Source organism: Pseudopipra pipra, chromosome 3 (assembly GCF_036250125.1).
Source record: "Pseudopipra pipra isolate bDixPip1 chromosome 3, bDixPip1.hap1, whole genome shotgun sequence".
Classification (NCBI taxonomy): domain Eukaryota; kingdom Metazoa; phylum Chordata; class Aves; order Passeriformes; family Pipridae; genus Pseudopipra; species Pseudopipra pipra.
In genome coordinates this window covers 86,795,657-86,814,424 of record NC_087551.1, presented here as the reverse complement: position 1 = coordinate 86,814,424, position 18,768 = coordinate 86,795,657, and the positions used below count along the sequence as shown (strand labels likewise).

Sequence of the window (18,768 nt, the reverse complement as noted above, 5' to 3'; positions counted from 1 at the left end):
TTCATTTTTCAAATTCCTAAGTTTAAAAAAATAAAATAGCAGCGTAATTTTTCTCCTTTGGGCAGAAGGCAGCCTTTGCTAAGCACTTTTAAAAAAGGACTCAGAAGTATTCCTTCTTACTAGCGTAGATATTCAAGTGCTGTTGTGAGCCTAGAATTGGCACAAAAGTTAATTTGACCAAAAAGCCCGTTGTTGAAAAAAAAATATGTTTGAAGCCTTAAAAAAAAGTCCGTATAGTTGGAATTTTCTTATGAAATGGTGAGTTCATAGAATTTCCTGTAAGTGTAGGGTTTGTAACCCTCCCTGGGAGGGAAACAGAACTAGGATAGGTCACCTAATGTGTATTTCACCAATAAGGTATTCCATACCATGTTACATCAGCCCAGATATAAAGAGACGAAAAGGAAACAACTCCTTCCTTCTCTTCCGGGACAGTTGCACAGGATAGACAGCTGTTTTTTGGAGGAGGAAAACACCTTTTGTGGGGAAGTAGTCTTTACTGTCATTCTTCCCTGTGTGCATAGTGCTTATAGTTCTCTTTCTCTTCTCTGTGTAAATATAAAACTGCCTTCTCAGCAGTCTTGGTTTTGCAAGTTTTTTTCTTTCCCCCTCTTCCTTCCTCCCTTTTCCCTCTGGAGGGGGGGAGTTGGGCAGAGTCTCAGTGGACACTGGGCATTCACCCGAGGTAAACGATAACAATAAGTGACATATTTAAATAAAAAACTTGTTTTCTATTTAAGGCAGAAAAGGTACTCTTTCTTCAAAAGCATCCATGATTATTGACATAGAAAAGTCTTCAGGATGCTAGTTAAACTAGCATTTGTTGTCTTGGGTACTAATCTAAAAGTATCTTTATCTGCTGACAGTCCAATCTGCCTTTTTATTCTATGAAAATGCTCCTTCACTGAATTCTTTAGGCTAGCTTTGGGTCCTTTAATTGACTTTTATCAAAATTAATTAGATTTCCAAGAATGTAATGTTCACAGTGTTACATATCTGTTGGATGCTAAGACAAAATCAAACATGACTTCTTACATCCTTGCTTTTTTAAGAGTGTTTGCATTGAATGGCATTTTTATAGAGTGTTCTGTCACTTAATTTGACATTGCAGTTTATCCTGTGAAGTCTTAATGAATTTTAATTAGGGCTGAGAATATAATTAGCTGTGTTTAAATATAAATTTGTACCATAGATTCATTTCAGTATTCTGGGTGCTTTTATTGCAAGTTAACTTCGGAGGATCTAACTTTTGATTGTTTTTTCTTTTAAGGTAACAGTGCAGATCTAAGATTAGTGAAGACTTACATTGAGCTAGGCCTGCCTGGAGGAAGAATCGATTTTCTTATGTCTGAAAGGAATCAGGTATTTGCCAACTAAAAAAGAATTTTTGTAAAGCGATAAACAGCATACACCTTCAGACATGGCACTACTGTGTTTTATGTATTTTGATTGTATTCATGGAATCCATGCTTTGATCTGTGGCTTACCTCAAAGTAATTACAAACCCTTGTATGTTACTGAACGTAAATATTTAAGGGTTGCTGCCGTTTTGTTGTGTGTACTGTGTTTCTTGAGTTCTCAGTGTAAACTATTTGGACTGTGGGTAAAATGTGCTCAGTATTAATGGTAAAGATAGTGATAGTGAAAACTGGTGTAGTAAGAAGGGAGATGTGTTATTTCAGAGGATCTGATAAATAAAAAAGTAGCTCTCTCTTGTTCTTTCATCAGTGAACTGCGAGATCCACATCATAACACTGAACCAATATCAAACTGCCTCTTGTGTTAACTTTTTGGGAATTTTATTATTTTCAGGTGAAGTAAACTTGACAAAGCACAGAAGACCAATTTTTACTTTTTGTTTGTTTGTGTGTGTGTGTTATATTGTATTAGATGTACTTCAGGAATGAATTAGAACAAAGTCTCTTCAATGGCTCAAACAAAAGGTTCAATCAGTGCAGTAACATTTTTCTGGCGGCAACTCCTGGGATGCTTTGTGACATGTGCCAAGCCATGCTTTCTCTTCTCTAGCCCTATAGGTTTTGTCAGTCAGCAGTTGTGAGACTTTCTGATTTGTGAGCTCCACTGAGACCATTGAGCCTAGTAACTACTGACAGACTTTTCTCCTTAATGTTAGCTGACTCTTTTTGAATGTTTTTACTTCCAGTTTCCACAGCATACAGTTGAGATTAATTCTGTGGTTCATATACATTAGTAATTCAGTTGCAAAAAAGGAAATTGAAATAATTTCCCCTACAGCTTGTTTTGGAAAAAATACTCAATAATCATTCCTCATTCTCTGCTGTAGTTAATCAGGTATTTTATAAACAAGTATAATTTCTCACTCAGGAGGAAACTGAAGGGACTTAGCCCATTCAGTATTTCTTAGAATCAGATGTGAAACGGTTTCTGTTCATCCATGATATCCTTCTCTGCCTGCTTGAAAGGTCTCGTCATTTAAAATTGGATGATCAGAACTAGAAAGGGCATTTAAGATGGTTGTGCACTATGGACTGACAAAATGCTATACTGATATTTTCTTTCCTTGCTTTCCTAACGTGGCTGATTATATGCAACACAGATTATTGTTTGCATATACAGTTAGGGCTGGTTTTCCCTGTGTAACATTGGTTTGTATTCCTCACCATTTTATCATCCAGGTATCCAGTACAATAAGATTCTTCTGAAATTCTGGTTGGTTCTGGATTTGATTATTCTGGATATTTGGCTTTGTTTACGAACTGACATCTCATCTCCTTCTTCCCTTTCCCAGATCATTTACCAATATGTTGAACACAAAATATTTTAGCACAGATCCTTTGGAACTTCTGTTGAAAAGTTTTAGGCAGCCTTTGCCTGTATCTTTTAATTCCTTACTGCTAATCATTGTGGAGAATCAGCTGTGAATGGGGGATAAGGCTATAAGGACTTTGTTTATTTTTTCATTTTGAATAAACAGTGCTAATGTAGACTCTTTCTGCTGTTGCCATAATTGTCTCACTTCTATTTCATGGGCAGTGTGATTTAGTTCTGAATACGCAGCTTGGTCTTCTGTCTCACTACAGATAATCTTACGTGTAGAGGAAGGCTTAGAAGTCAGGCTGGCTGTGAGTTGATGTTAAGATTTGTTTGGATAGTCTTGCAGTAAAATGTGTATCACTATCACGTTAAAAGAAGACGACTTGAAAAAGTTATAACTAGCTGTAGAGTTTGTATTCAGAGTTAATATGGATGTTTTTATTTGTGTGCTGTTGATTAAAACACTGGGGTATAAGAATTCAGACTGAATGCAGAATGTATATTGCTGCATTAGAAAATACAGTTATTATTTTTTATTTCTTTTATTTTACAGAATGATACCTTTGCTGATTTTGATTCCATGACAGATCGTCTTTTAGATGAAATTATACAGTATATACAAATTTATAATCTAACTCTTTCAAAAATCAGGTAATATCTGTTCTATACTATTTATAGAAATAAACTTAAAACTAGAGCCCTGGGTTGTTCTGAACTGTGATGCTCAGGAGCAGGCCATAAGAGAGTTGGGAAAAAAAAAATTGGGATGGGGGAGGAGTAGGGGAAAAGGAGAGAGAGGGAATTCTGAGCTGAAAGAAGACTGAACAATGTTGTAAGCTCACCTAGTCCTGTTGGTAGTTTTAGGTCAGAGTTAAACATTACATTTAAGGAATTGCTGTCCTGTGTTTCTACAGATCCTGCATGATAGGGTTCTGCAGAGAAACAGATAATATTTTGAGAAAGTTGAAGGAAACTGTAATAGCATTATGCCAGCTTCCTTCTGATTTTATTATCTCTTCACCAAGTATGACATAGCAGACTGTTTGTCTTGTCATTCTTACAGGGTAATTTCATCTTGTGACATTTAAGGGCAGCTGCATGAAAATATATTTCATCATTTTTTGTTTTCTGATTATTTCATCTGCTAAAGAGCATGTTTTACATCTTATTAGAAGACTCACCACAGTCTATGCACTCCTATTTTGTTTTTCATTTACTTCCAGGGAATGTCCATTTATTTACTCAAAATAGGGTGCACGTTTGGGCAGACTACCTTTTTAACTCAGCTGTGTTGCTGGAATTAGTTCATTGATAGATGAAAGGAGCTAATTCAAGCCTGACTTCATCCATTTGTTTAGACACCCTCAAATTACGCATCTGGAAGGTATTTTGGCTTGCTAGTCACATACATTTGCTACAAGACGTGTTTGGTAGGCCTTACTCAGCTGGAGAAAACATACTTGAACATAATCTCACTGTTTAAACAAATTTTTCTGCCTTAAAATAGGCAAGATTTGACATGGTTAACTTTGTCTAAACTGTTGATCTAAAACTTAACAAAGCACTCTGAGCATACTTGTGTTACACAGACTACACACTAGCACCCTTGGTACAGGATAGTTCTGTAAGCCACCAGCACACACCAGTGCCTTCTCTCCCGTGGCGTGGTCTGAAGGCTGTAGTGAGCAAACCCACCCAGTTACCTTCTCCTTGTTCATACCTGAGAACTGAACCCTTGTTTGCTTTTGGTTTGCTTCTCTCCTAAGACTTTCCGTTTGTAAATATTTTTTTTCACTTTTATTTGTTACTTGTCACTTGAAAGAAAATGAAATTATGAATTTTTATTTTAGTTTCCTTTTCAAGGTATATACTTGTCTTGGGCCCAGCTAAAGCAGAAGTTTTCATTTCTCAAGTTTAGCTTTTCTTATGAGAAAGTTTAATCTGTCAGGAAATCCTGCAGCTGTTTCCCGGTAGCTACATGAGAGTGTTGGCAGAAAGACTTGTGCTTTTATGTAGTTCCTTGAAGGGATGACCTAGAAAGCCCAGAAAAGTACCATTAAGAAATCCTCTGTTCAAGTAGCTGATGCTTTCCTCTCTCATTCTGGTTATGCCACTGCAGAAAGCAGACTTTGTGGTAGTTATGCATGTTCTCCTGAATGATGCTGGTTTCTCCTCATAAAATCTCGGTCTCCTAAAGGAAGTGTTCTCCCTATGAGTGCTGCTCAGTAGCTCAGTCAAATCAGACATCAGTTTCCAGATCTATGATGATTTTGTATGGCAAAAAAAGCTGACATCCTAAGATTGGTGGATTCTGTCTTGCTTAAATAGTGGGATGTCAGCATCCTGGAGCTTCAGTGTAAGGAGAATGATGTTCACAGTGGGAGTTTTGGCTTCCTTGGCCTTGGGTCTGGATGGATTTATTTTCATACTTCTGTATTTCCAGTTTGCCCATATGCTTTTGTTTCTCATTTACTCTTTTTTTCTTCCCATTCTCTGTTACTCCTAACACTGGCTTTCTCTCCTGAGTTATAAAGATTGTGCTTCTGCAGTGACCATTAATAGACCATTGGGGACCTCTGCCATATGGTACCTGTGTCTGCACTCTGCCACACTACACTTTATTCTGGTGATACAGTTCAAGCTGCACACTTGTTATTAATAGAAACTGTAGTGAAACTAAAGCAGCTGTAGACCTGACTTGTTACTTCACTGCCAGATAATTGTTGTCAGATAAAATGAAATCAGCTCAAGTCAAGACAAGTCTAGGGACATTCTGAGATTCTGCACTGTCAGGTAGATGCGAAGTCTTGTGCCTTCAAGTAATGGCAAAATCCCATTTCTTGTGCTACATTCTTGTACTGGGAAAAGAGAACGCACTCCCTGTACCATTATAACACAGAGACATAATATAGTGTCAGCTTCAGTAAACACTTTTGGTACAGCCAGAACTAATACCAGTTATTGCAGCACTTCACTATCTAACACATGTGTTCCTCTCTGAATAAAATCTTTGTGCTCACTACAATCATGTAGCAAGCATGAGCTGGAAGCTTGATTCAAGCCAACTGCAATTTGTCTTATAAAAGAACTTTTTCGTAAAGAATCACAGGAATCTTTAGGTTGAGGGGATGTCTGGAGGTCACTGGGACCAGTTACCCCCTCATACCAATGCCACCTTCAAAGTTAATGCAACTTCAAAGCATGTCAAATTGCTCAGTTAGACTCATTCAAGTTCTGAGTGTCTGCGAGGACGGAAGCCCTCCCAGGTAATCACATAGCTAGAAAATAAACCACATGGTCTTACAATGTAGTTTCAGAAACCATTTTGCTCATATCAGGTCTTACATGAATTTCTGATGACCTGTATTGGACTTTGACCTCGGGTGGATTATTCAGCTTGCCATCCTCTTCCCTAAGTAACATTGGCTCACAAAAAAAGAAGGCAATTTTTTAATGCTAGGTATATATTAAAATATCTATTCATTATTTCAGCACATTGATTATGGGTTTTGATTGATTTTTTCTTTCTTCCATGAATTTTTATAGTTGGACAGGATTTTTGTTTGTTGGCACAGAATAATGAGGGTTTGCTGTGTCTAATTTTCTAGAATGATCTGAATTGGTAGACTTGTGTCTACCATATAACCTGTAATTCTGTAAACTTCAGTGTGTTAATGGTATCATATATTCAGAAGATGGTAATATTGCCACCTGGTGTTCAGAAATGCATTGCTTTTGCAGAGCATCCCATGAGTAGGATGGATTATATTTTTGTCCTACACTTTCAAGATGCTTTTTGAAGGGTTTTCCTTTTCCTTTCCTTTTTTATTTGAGCAAATTCTTAAACCTTTCTTTATTAGAAAACAATATCCATGTATTACATGTTCACCTAAACATATGAATTTGACCACAACATATTACTGTAACCTTTTTTATTTAAAGTCTTTTAAATTAAGTACAGATGTTTAATCTTTGAGATACGTTCACATTAGCTAATTGTGAGCACCCTTTTTTCCACAAGTGGATCTTTCATGTTTCTGAAGTTTTGTTTTAGGAATGCCCATATTCTTGAGGGTGATAGGATTGATTGATGGATTGCTGCTTTTTTTCCCAGAAATTGCCATTTGTTATGATACAATATAAGAGTTTCTTATCCCTTTATGACCTTCAGTGAATACTGTCTGAACTGAACTGTTATAGAACTGTCAAGAGAACATGTCTGCTAATGTTCAGATCTTCTTTAGAAAACAATCTCTTTTATTCAGGAGCAGTTACGTCATGCAGATCATCTTCAGGATAAACTCAGTTTCTGTGGCATTTGTTTTTAAATCTCTGGGTTTGTTGCTCTTATGTGGACTTTATGATGTACTGTGAGAAAAGTTTTAAATTTTAGCATTCAAGAAAACAGCTCAGTGTTTTGTTTTGCAAATGCACTGCTGTTGTGCTGACACCACAGAGAATACATAATCTTTCATTTCAGAATTAGGCAAACATAGCAAGCTGAGGCTAAGAATTTCTCATATTGAAGCAATTTTGAAAATCTAGTAGTAAAAGCAAATGGGAAGAATATACTCATATGCTTAAGCTGCGTATTGGTGATGAACAAAAAGTCTGTTCTGTCATTGAAATGTGTAATTATTTCAGAGTTTAGGAGTTCAGGGGTGGTTCTGCCATTCTGTAACCAAATGTTTGACATTTTTCATTTACCTTTAAACTGGAATTTTCCAAGTCAGTGATTCTTGCTTGGGAAGCATTCAAACAGTCAAGTAATCTTTTAGCACTGTATTTTTTGCAGATATTACAGGAAGCTTTGTTTTAGCTATTTTTGTTGATTAATGGAATGATACAGAGCAAACAGGAAGGATGATCTTACAGGTGTAATGTTGTGGCACATATGTGATCCAGCCATGATAGTTCTACTATATGGATGGTTTTCTGTTTTCTACATGTCCTGAGATTACATCTGTGACACAGGAAGGCACATTTTCCTTCTGATTTTGTGAGTCTGGTCTCTAGCATATACTCTTTAAGTCACTGCCTAGTGTGGTGTGGTCCTTATCTCAGCAGAGATCTGTAAGCACGATAACTAGAATTGCTTTATTTGTAGTGTCCGTTTCAAAGAAATGCTTTATATAGACTTGTGGATATGACAGTAGGCACCTCAGATTAAGTAATATTTTTTCCTAGATACATGAAGCTAAAGAGTCCTATCTATCTTTCCCTTACATTGCTTAACCAGGGAAACAACCAAAAGTAATATTCTCCTGGAAAAATATTCTTCAGTTGCTCACTCAAGCTGATAATTGCTTCTTTTGGTCCCGCTGCTGAGAAGATCTAAGATGTTGCTTCTACTTTTAAATAACAAGGTTCAATTAAGTAATGGGGTTCTCCCTTATAGGAGTACTTTTGGAATCTGTCTCCACTAGATTGTTTCAGTAATGCTCCTACATTTATCATACTGAATGCCATCACATGCCAAAGCAGTGGTTTGTTCAGTCATGCACAGCTCATAAAATATTTTCTGAATACTTGGTGCTAAGAGAAATGAACCCAGAAATAATCTTGGTTTTGGGTGGGAGATGCTGGTGGAAGGATAGTTTGCTTCTGCTAGGTTTTCAAAAATGCTGTATAAAGTAATTCTGGAGGAGCTCAGAACATGTTTGTAATGAGTTTGTGCAGCTTGAGCGATATGGACAAGCTGTGCTTTCTTGTGACCTAAAATACAGGTTCCGAATGGCAGATTTTCATTATTTTTTTTCCTATGCTCTTTCAGCATTTCATGACACCAGTTTTCTTTTTCTCGGTCTAAAAGAAAAGAAAAAAGATTGCCATAAATATCTGTGTTATACTGTTTTTTATTTTTAAACAGCTTTATTGGACACTCACTGGGTAATTTAATAATCCGTTCAGTGCTTACAAGACCTCGATTTAAGTATTACCTCAACAAACTTCATACCTTCCTGTCTCTGTCTGGACCACATCTTGGTACCCTCTACAACAGCAGTGCTCTTGTTAATACAGGTGAAGTATTATTTTCAGTAGTATAACTTTAGGGGAAAATATGTCTTTGAAATACATTTAGCAATTTCGTGTGAGGTGCCCATTTCTGCATTACTGTGATGAACAGAAAGTGCACGTTTCACTGTCATAAGAAGAAAGAAAGTATCAACAGAAGGATGTGTCAACCATGCAAGAGATGGTTGACCTAAGGGTTTTCCAGTATGTTTGGTTCAGGTTTTCTGTTACACCATAATTACTCCATCTTTAATCTGTTGAGCTTAATTTATTATAAACTGAATTTTAATATATTTAATATATTTAATTTGCCAAACAAGTAGGTAAGATGCATTGAAGTGATTTTGAATTACTAGTGTCTTTTCTCTCTGAAAAATGCCTTACAACCTGCAGTGTGTTTCTGCAGATGTATTTGTACCTTATGAATGTCTCTTTTTCTAAAGATTAAATATAGTTTTAGAACTTGTAGAAACTGATGACTTTTGAAATAAATGTTATAAAATGCTTTCGGGTAGGATCAAATCTTTGTATGAAAACATCTACCTTGGAGAGCCCAGCCCCAAAACAAGTAACACCTTTTTCACTGAATAGAAACATGCTCATTAAACTCTTTAAAAACACTTTAAAAAGCATTACTTGGTTTAGTGCCAGTTTATTGATTATTATTTTGTTACAAGTAAAAATGAGGAGGAAAAAATTAACTTGTGTTGAGCTTAAGAGAAGTGGACAGGCATTGGTGGCTACCTGGAGTTACTGTTTGAGTTTATAAGGAGGGAGAACGAGAGCTTTTTTAGTTTGGTTGAAATGATTTCTAGCCCTAACTACACTACCAGCGAGGTTCACTTCAGGATTAAGACATCTACAGTTTAATTCCCTATGGGCAGCTACTGAGCATTGAATCCTAGTGTATCTGTGGACAGTGTCTCTGAAGTACTCTAGTCTGTAACTGAATCTCACCCAAACCACCCAGAAGTGTTAGCATTACTTTGCTTTTAGAAATTGTTGTTTTCTAGGATACAAAGGCGGGGCCGTTTGCTTGTTTATATAGTCACTGGCAACTGACTTTCAGTCAGCTCAGGTTAAAGCTATCAAAGTATAATCCAGAATATATTCACTGAAAAAATAAAGATTTCTGGAGAATTTTATCTCTTTTGTAGTTAAGGAACGTCCAAAACGTAATGTAATAGTCATGTAGTAGTCTTCCTTTACATTTTAGACTCTTTTTAAGGTTGTGGAAAACACCAAGATAATAATAAGTAATGGTTATTGAACTCTAAATAACTATACTGCATGTATACATTAATAACTACCAATAAATTTACTGGAAAAGGTTGCCCAGAGAAGTCATGGATGTTCAGTGTTCAGGGCCAGGTTGGATGGGGCCCTGAGCAGCCTACCTGCTCTAGTAAGTGGCATCCCTGCCCATGGCTAGATGATCTTTGAAGTCCCTTACAACCTAACAATTCTATGATTCTATTCCATGAAATTTCTATTTAAAAGATAACTACTTCTCTGAGAGTTGAATCAATGCATAAAGGCATTCTTGAGGCAGTAAGGGCTTGGTTGCCTGCTTTGCTTTTGCATGGAGAGTGAGGTAGATTTCCTGAAAAGCCAGTTAGCCACCTGGGTCATTGACTAATAAAGAGAATACAGCACCACAGAAAATACTGTATTATCGTATTCCTCAGAGAAAATTCTGCTTCCTTTTTTCAAGCTATATGTAATGAGTTCAGTTTGGAAATCTGAGAAGTAATGGCTGTTGTTTAGTGCTACGTATTTGAACATCAAAATGTTCTAATATTCTAAGATTATTGAAATAGAATGTGTATATTGCCTTATGGCTAACATTAGTAAGGATTTTCACTTTTTGCAAGTGTAGTTAATCTTTATAGGCAGGCATGTACATTAGTGGAAATAAAGGCCTTCATGTTTCATTATATAAATAAACAGGAAAGAATAATGAAAAAAAATTAAATGGTTTCTGGGCTTGACAATGCTTATGAAAAGTAGAATTTACATCTGAGAGCCTAAATTATGGATTTTACATATTGTACTCATGTTTAATTAGTTTCCATGTTTTATTGTGGATCTGTACTCATGTTGTAACCTAACAATGCAGGACTGTGGTTTATGCAGAAATGGAAGAAGTCTGGTTCTTTGTTGCAATTAACATGTCGAGACCATTCGGATCCACGACAGACATTCTTATATAAACTTAGTAAAAAAGCAGGTAAGCTTTGTTAATACTTCCTATCTTTTAACAGCCACTTTGTATAAATGTGAATAGGAAACCTAAAAAAAAAAAATGTTTCCAACAAGCTCCTGTTTCAGTTTATTTAAGAGTTACTTTGGCTTTAATCCCATATTCTTCAAGTTAAATAAACAGTAAACCATTTTTGTTGCAGAGGTGTGGACTATTAGTTTGAATATTTTCTTCCTGACTAATGAGCAAAAGTTCTGAGTGCAGTCACTATACTGAGAGACAGATATGAGGTTTTTTATATCTGTCTGTCTGTCTGTGAGTCACTGTGTGAGTCAAGTAAATATACATACATTTAGGATTACCTGTTTCTGTATCTGCCTTTCTTATCTGTGTTTTGTTGGGGTTTTTTTGCATGTGTTACATCGCATGTGAGGATGAAGAGAGTATATTTAAACGTTGATAGACATAGACTGATGTTCCTCTAGACATTCCCCAGGATATCTCTTCCTTCTTCAGATTTATTGAAAGATCTAGGCAGTTCACTTCGAATCACAGAATAGTTTGGGTTGAAAGGGACCTTGAAAGGTCATTAAGTCTTCCTTGTACATTTTACATGAATGCTAATGGATATTTCACTAGATAAAGCGCATATAAAAAAAACCTCAATACAAGATAAGTAGACTCCCAAGGAATTTGCAAAACTATTGCAGATTCCTATCCTTGGTCTATTTATTCCAAATTCATTGGAATATTGGTCTATTTATTCCAAATTCATTCTTTTCAACTCAATACAAAGTTTTGGAACTGGCAACTGCATCTTCATATAAGATTTGTTGCAGTTATTTTTCATCAGATGTCAAATAAAAAACTCCAGTGATTTGGCTGATCTTTTGCGGCAGTGTTGTTTTTTTTCCTGTTTGAAGAGAACTGAAACCAGGATCTAGTTTGGATACATCTTGTCTATGTTTTTATATATTTACAAATTACTTTTTCCCCCATTTTCTGTGAAAAATCTAGGAAGATAAATCTACTCTTTGACATACTAAAGTTCTTTAGCATTGTTTCTGTAACTCACTTGATTTGGAGATCTAGTCTTCATCACATGGAGTGTTAAAAATATTGAAAACTAGGAAACAACCTTTGTATTTAACTGTAGGTGGCTGTGATATTCAGATGTTCTAAGGCAAAGGCAACCTATTTTCCTAAAGTGCTCCATTGTATTTGGCCTAAAGCAGATGGGCAGCACCCAAAATCTGCTGAACCTTTTTAGAGAAAACAATTAAATGTCTTAAGGACTGTAACTGTGTCATTACTGGGGGTTCCTACCTTTGCATCATCTTACTATTAGCATGTTTGTCCAAGAAGTAGGAAGTCTGAGTTTAGTTATAAAGGTTTCATTGTACTGGGGGGTTGTGTTGGGTTGACCCTGCACCTGTGCTCGAGCTGGTTAAACCTTACAGTGAGACAGTGCCTAACAGAGGCACCTGCACTATGTGGGCTGTATCGTGTATCTATGGATGCTAGGCATGAATTCTGATGCAGCCGTTGACTGAAACATCAGTGAAGGCAAGGCACTATCCATCATTAGGTTTCTTTAAGCCATGTGAAGGCTTGACTCCCTTCTATCACCCAGAAACCAACCACTGTATTCCTAAGAAGCAAGATGGGTGTTTGAACCCTACTTGATTTAGATGGGAAACATTACAATTGGGTCATGCCCAATTGTGTATTAAATATGTACAGAGGAAAGGCTGGTACCCAACATCTTGTTATTTTGTAGCTCTACCTGTTGTAATTGATTTTTCTGCCTTTTTTGGCAAGATCTTGTAATGAAATGGTACCAAATTTTGTTGTAAAATGCTTAATTATTCTGTCATAATTGTCAAGGGATTAACTGTGATAGAAACGTTTTTCTCTTTTCTTGTAGGTCTTCATTACTTCAAAAACATTGTGTTAGTAGGATCTCTGCAGGATCGTTATGTTCCTTATCACTCTGCTCGCATTGAGATGTGTAAAACAGCTTTAAAAGATAAACAATCAGGTAATAAATATCCTGCAAAAGAAACAAACCACTCAGGTTAAAACCTCACAGTTATCAGTCTCATCCCATTTAATTTTGGGTGGTTAACTGAGGCACCTCTATTACGTGTTTAGACACTCTGGACTTACTTTGTAGTAATGGAGAAAGAAAATCCATGTCGGAGCTGAATTGCTTTCTGGATCTGTCCTGTTCTATTACATGCAGAAGGAGATGAGACTGAATAAATTTCTAGCTCACAGACTTTGCTTAAAGTTAGGTGGGATGGACACAGCCTCCCTCCATGAACAGGGAGGACAAACAGCTTTGATTTTTGAGGATATTAAGTTGTAGTGTCAAGCCCTGGGCTGTAGTTACTCGAGGCTTAATAGTAACACGAAAAGAAAAGGTAGTTTTCCCATTTTCAGTGAGGGTCAGTAGTTATATTTACTGTTGAGACATCCTAGCACAATTGTATTCTAACATTATATATTGGTAAATAAATAACTTTTACATAGTGTAATAAATACTGATGAGCACATTCTCACTGTAAATGTACAAATACTAAAACACATAGCTTAAAATTGTTTTTCCAACATTTTTGGAGGAAATTAAACTTCCTGTATATTCTACCTTAACAGAACCACAGCATAACATTTCGTTACCTCTCTTACTATGGAATATGTCCTTCTTGAGTTCAAGGTCAAAGAATTGTTAGTGCTTCCAGTGATTTACACAGTACAACTTTTTTTTTCCTCTACAGGACCAATTTATGCTGAAATGATCCAGAACCTGCTTCTGCCAGTTCTTCAAAATAAGGAATGTAATTTGGTTCGTTATAATGTAATTAATGCATTACCCAATACAGCAGATTCTCTCATAGGGAGAGCTGCACACATTGCTGTTCTTGATTCAGAAATATTTTTAGAAAAATTCTTTCTTGTTGCTGCCCTAAAATATTTTCAGTAAGAAGAGCATTGTAAGAGACTTGGTTATTACCTCATTAACAGATGAATTCAAATAATGTGTGGTGTTAAAGTATAGCCTAAGCTGTATTTTAAGAGATATTTATACTTTTTATATGGAAGATAATTTATATCATCCACACTTAGGGCTTTTTAACATCAACTTTACTTTCTAGGTAATGTGGCTGTGCAATATTTTTTTATTTTGTTCTTTTTACTTTTCTATTACTTTTTCTTAATTTTGGGTACCTAATTATTTGGAGATTAAAGCACAGTGTGTACTTTGGTTGGTTTGTTATTGGCTCTCAGACTACAAAAGTCAATGTTACTTGGCTACATTTTACCAGAGGCTTTAGATGCCAAAAATAAATTGGATTTTAAAATTCTAATAAGGTCTTCTTACGTGTTCAGTTGTCGTATTTTAGCACTGTAGGAAGTTTAACTGGAAACACAATGAGCTGCTAAAATACTGGATATTTGAAAATGACAATACTGCGAGTCTCGCTACAGCTTAACAGTTTTCTACAAAAGCATTATCTTCATTGTTAAATATATTATGCCTGTGGGAATACGTTTTCTACTGATCTCAAAAACATGTTAGTTTACATACACAAATTTTATTACTGGAACTTTCATTTTCAGAAGCAAATGGCAACTAAGGATTTTTGAATGTTCAGCGATAGCTGCCTTCAAATAATTGGGGTTTTGCAAACTATTAAAATGGCTCCCTACTCTGTCAGTTCTTCAGATGAACATGGACAATTTTACATGGACTTCCTTGTATGTAATTAAAATAAGTAAACATTATAAGTTTCTGCAATACTTTTATGAATTTAAGCAATTTTTAAATATTGTCAAAACATTTTATTGACTACAAAGTATTGTAAATATAAATCAGTACATCGTCAAATGGGACAATATTGTAAACTTTACCTGTTTGGTGACACAGATAAAATGTTTTTTGATATACAGGAATGTTAAAGGTCTATTGACTTTCTACTGGTGCTGAATAGCATTGTTTGGTTTCTCCTTCCTTCTCTTTTCTCTGTTCAGACAATAATTCACTACAGGTTGGGGGAAGAGAGTTACATGTGCATTCACTAATTGTACACTAATTGTAATGAACATTTTTTGAAAAACATAAATTTGTTGTAAAATGCATGTTTATTTTTAGCATTGTGTTATTGCATCTGGTGTTAATAAAATGAACAAATTACTCTAATGGAAGCAATTAAAGAAACTGAAATGTTATGCTAATTACCAAAATTCTGGGGAGGCTTTTTTGTATATAATTAATAATTTTGTACTTTTGAAATGAATATAGCAATAATAGTTTATAATGAAGTGATTTTGCATTTGATATGGTTTGTTGTATAATAGTCTTTGTAATATATGGGGGGGTTTGTTGCCTGTAGCATACAGGATGCTCAAATGAGTATCTACAGTTCAGCAATGTACACGCTGTAAAGAGTACTTTATTAGAGTTGTGTTAGGCAACTCCTTCTGACACAAAGATGTCTTAAATACATTCTCACTATAAAAATGTCTATTTTTATTAATAATTTTGTATTATAATGGTACTACTAGTTCTAAATGTTTAAATTATGTTCTGGTATCTCAACTGTCTTTTATTTAAGAGTATTATAGTAGTTGGCTAGTGGCTAAACTTTGAATATCCATTTAAGGGCGCTAAAGCTACAAAATATTCCTTGATTTACAATGAGGAGGTTAAACTGCTCTTAGTACACAAGTATTTAGATGGTTCTGTCACTGTTGAAAAATGTCTATCTTCCTTTCTGTCTCTGGAAATCTGAAAATATAAAGCATGCTTTTGTGATCAGCAAAGCAGAAATATCCTGGCAGAAACAGTCTTTTCTTTTTTCTTTAATAGTAGATCCCATCCACTTAAGGAAGCTTGAATTAGGTTTGTTCTTTGAGGAGAACAGAGGGTGCAGGAAATCATATGATATTCGCATATAAGTTTATCAAGGAACAGGGCAAATTAAGAGAACATTAAATTCATTTTTTCTCCCCTCACTTGTATTGCCCAGTGCAGTCCATATGTGGTCTGGTAGCCCAGCACGTCCTCGAAGCATATGAAGTTCATATTTGCTCTTACAGACTGTATGGTACTGTATGGTACACTTGGTCTCTGAGCAACACATGCAGTCTTGGATGTTTTGGACAATTGTGCATGTGTTGTGTGGCATGTTCCCCCTACTCCTGCATATTTCTGCCTTCTGTTTCCTTGACAGAAATACAGACTCATATATACCTAATTGTGTCATTGATGCAGTAGCAGCTATAAAGTGCTCCATCTCATCAGTCTTCTCTTTGAATCAGGGCTTCATCTTCCCGTAGTGATAGTGACCTCACCTTATGCAGGTATCCTACAGGTCCTTGAAGAATTATTCTGCTTACAGAATGAGAGGTAAGAATTGAGGTCGACATTGCTTTAGAAAACTGCCAGTCCCTTGTTCCATGAAGGCAGTAGGCTGCTACTGTTATTTCACAGAGCTCTCTGGGATATTATCAGGAGGTCACTACATAAAATGAGAGTGTGTCTGAACTTCGGTTTGCATGTAGTATATATAAATTACTTCCTTTGTTTGTGTTTGAATCTTCCATCAAAATTAATCTTTCTGGTCCTGTAGATCTAGCAATTGCTACTAGTTTGGAAAAAGAGCTCATGTTATAAAGGAAATCACCAGGCTTTACAGCATACCCAAGAGATTTCACATTAACAGAAAACTTACTCTGTAACCACAAAACCCCTTGATTCCAAGCCAGTTTTATTTGCCCAGCCCTGACCAGGTGTGGTGTTCAGATAATCAAGCTTCTTGACGGGATCTGAGAGGAAGAGTGGGCATATAGGCAGTATCAGAACACTTGCTGCCTGGGGCAGTGCTGGTTGGGGTGGATTCCAGATAGCCCTGTGGCCATTACATTTGGCTCATCTGAATTGACCTGCTGCAGGCCTTGTGGTACCTATACATCTTTTACTTCCCACTTTTTAGAAAAGCAAAGCAAAATACAGCATTGTTTGTGTCATCTTCGAGAGGCAAACTGCAGTGCAAGAGATAAACGATCAGTAAACAGAGGAACAAAAAAAAAACCAACACTGAACTCAATCACAAAGTAGAATATTCCTGTGGCATATGCTACATTTGTTTTTTCCAATGTTCAGATTTATTACCTCCTCAACCACAGGATCTAGAAATGCATAATTCAGGAGTTAAAAGTGAATTTTGCATTTTTACAGCAATACAATATATGAAGACTAAGAAAAAAAATGTTTTGAAGACCTCAAGTTATTTTTGGGTGGATAAACAGTAACTCATTAATCCTTCATTCCTATTTCATCCTTACCATTTGAAATTGCACATGTATGCATGTGCATATGATGGATGCATGTGTGTATGACTTTTCATGGATTGTGTTAAGCTGTTTAGGAGCAGAGCTTACTATTACTTGGTATCTGCAGACAGCTTGGTATGAGTTTTTTCTGTATTGAACACCTAAATTATAAGTTCTTGAACTTCAAAGAGATCTTCTGGGGGTTTTTTTCTTGTTCCTTTTGGGCAGAAGAGCATTTTTTTCTGCATTCATCTTTATTCTCTCTCATCTAGAGGCCCAGCATCTTGCTGTTAGAATAAAGGAAAGGATTTATCATTATTTTCAGTCTCTAAAGTCTAATTAATCATGTTATAAAAAGCTGATTGAGAAAATGTCACTCATAAAGCAGTCAGTTATATTTAATCACTTTCAGTGTGTAGTCATTGCCAGATGTAGTGCAATAAACTCAAGGGAGCATTGCTGTTTTTACATTACCAAGGAGATTTACTTTCTTAAACTCTTCAGATGTGAACACAAAATACTATTTTAGACTCAGATCTCCAGGTTATTTTCTGCAGTTTAGTACCTGTGGACAGAGGGGTTCGAATTCTGTTTTATGGAAGGACAGGGTTAGCTGGAGAAGTTTGAACAGTGACAAAAAGCAATATTCATTGTTGTCATATTCATATCATTAAATGTGGCTAATTAACTGCAGCTCCACTCCATGAGCACGGGTATTACTTGTCCCAGGGTTAGGGTTATACTGAAATACAGTGTTAAAAGCACCTTCCCTGGTTAAACTGGAAAACTGAAAAGGTGCCATCCAAAGTCCTCTGGTCCAGCAGAGGTTGGTGGCTCAATTTCTTGCTACTTTCTTGCTGGAAGGGTGAATATTGCCTGTTTGAGTGCAGAAAATGCATCAGCTGGTATACTGGACAAAGGGAGATAAAGTTTATTTGTTGAGTTAATAAAGCATTTAATATTTAAATGTTTTTTGTAACCTTGAAGTTATACGGCCTTTAATTTGTAAGGACGAACACTGGGTCCATATGTCACTATGGAATCAGCCAAAGTTCCTTCACGTCTTAGGCTGCCTTTTTCAGCAATGTGTTTTTATTATTAAAACAAAACAAAACCAAAACTAACAGGATTGTACTACACATGGGGGTTGGGAGGGAAGAAGGGAAATGGGTCCTTTCAGCGCTAAAACTCTTTCATTGCAGAGGAGAGAGAGGATGCCAAAGGTTTGCGGGGGAGGGCGGGGAGAGAGGAGTTACAGCTGATTTCCCGAGCACCTTCATGAGTCCGGAGCTGCCTTCTTCGGGGCCGTGCCTCCCTAGGCGCCGTTCGCCTCCATTCATCGAAGCCCAGGAGCGGGGTGGGTGGCGAGGCAGGTGCGGCTCCGCTGCCCGGACCCTCCTCCCTCACCGGAGCCG

The 18,768-nt window shown here is 36.4% G+C and overlaps 1 protein-coding gene and 1 long non-coding RNA gene across 5 annotated transcripts in view; one reads left to right on the top strand and one right to left on the bottom strand.

The window, feature by feature from the left end:
• Positions 1–15,356, top strand: part of FAM135A (family with sequence similarity 135 member A) — an 82,500-nt gene extending 67,144 nt beyond the window's left edge. For 3 of the 4 annotated variants that reach the window (XM_064650206.1, XM_064650204.1, XM_064650205.1), the window contains 6 exons: positions 1,271–1,362; positions 3,350–3,447; positions 8,666–8,817; positions 10,931–11,041; positions 12,942–13,055; positions 13,795–15,356. In XM_064650206.1, coding sequence (XP_064506276.1) covers positions 1,271–1,362; positions 3,350–3,447; positions 8,666–8,817; positions 10,931–11,041; positions 12,942–13,055; positions 13,795–14,000 — 773 coding nt within the window. In that variant the 3' untranslated portion in view covers positions 14,001–15,356. The remainder of the gene's footprint in view (positions 1–1,270; positions 1,363–3,349; positions 3,448–8,665; positions 8,818–10,930; positions 11,042–12,941; positions 13,056–13,794) is intronic. The other variant, XR_010429402.1, reaches the window with a different exon arrangement.
• On the bottom strand, positions 15,140–18,737 carry LOC135411959 (uncharacterized). The gene is made up of 2 exons (XR_010429403.1): positions 18,628–18,737; positions 15,140–18,229 (listed from the first exon to the last, which is right to left on the bottom strand). It is a non-coding gene; the product is annotated as an uncharacterized LOC135411959 (long non-coding RNA).
• Between the last annotated feature and the right edge of the window lie 31 nt (positions 18,738–18,768).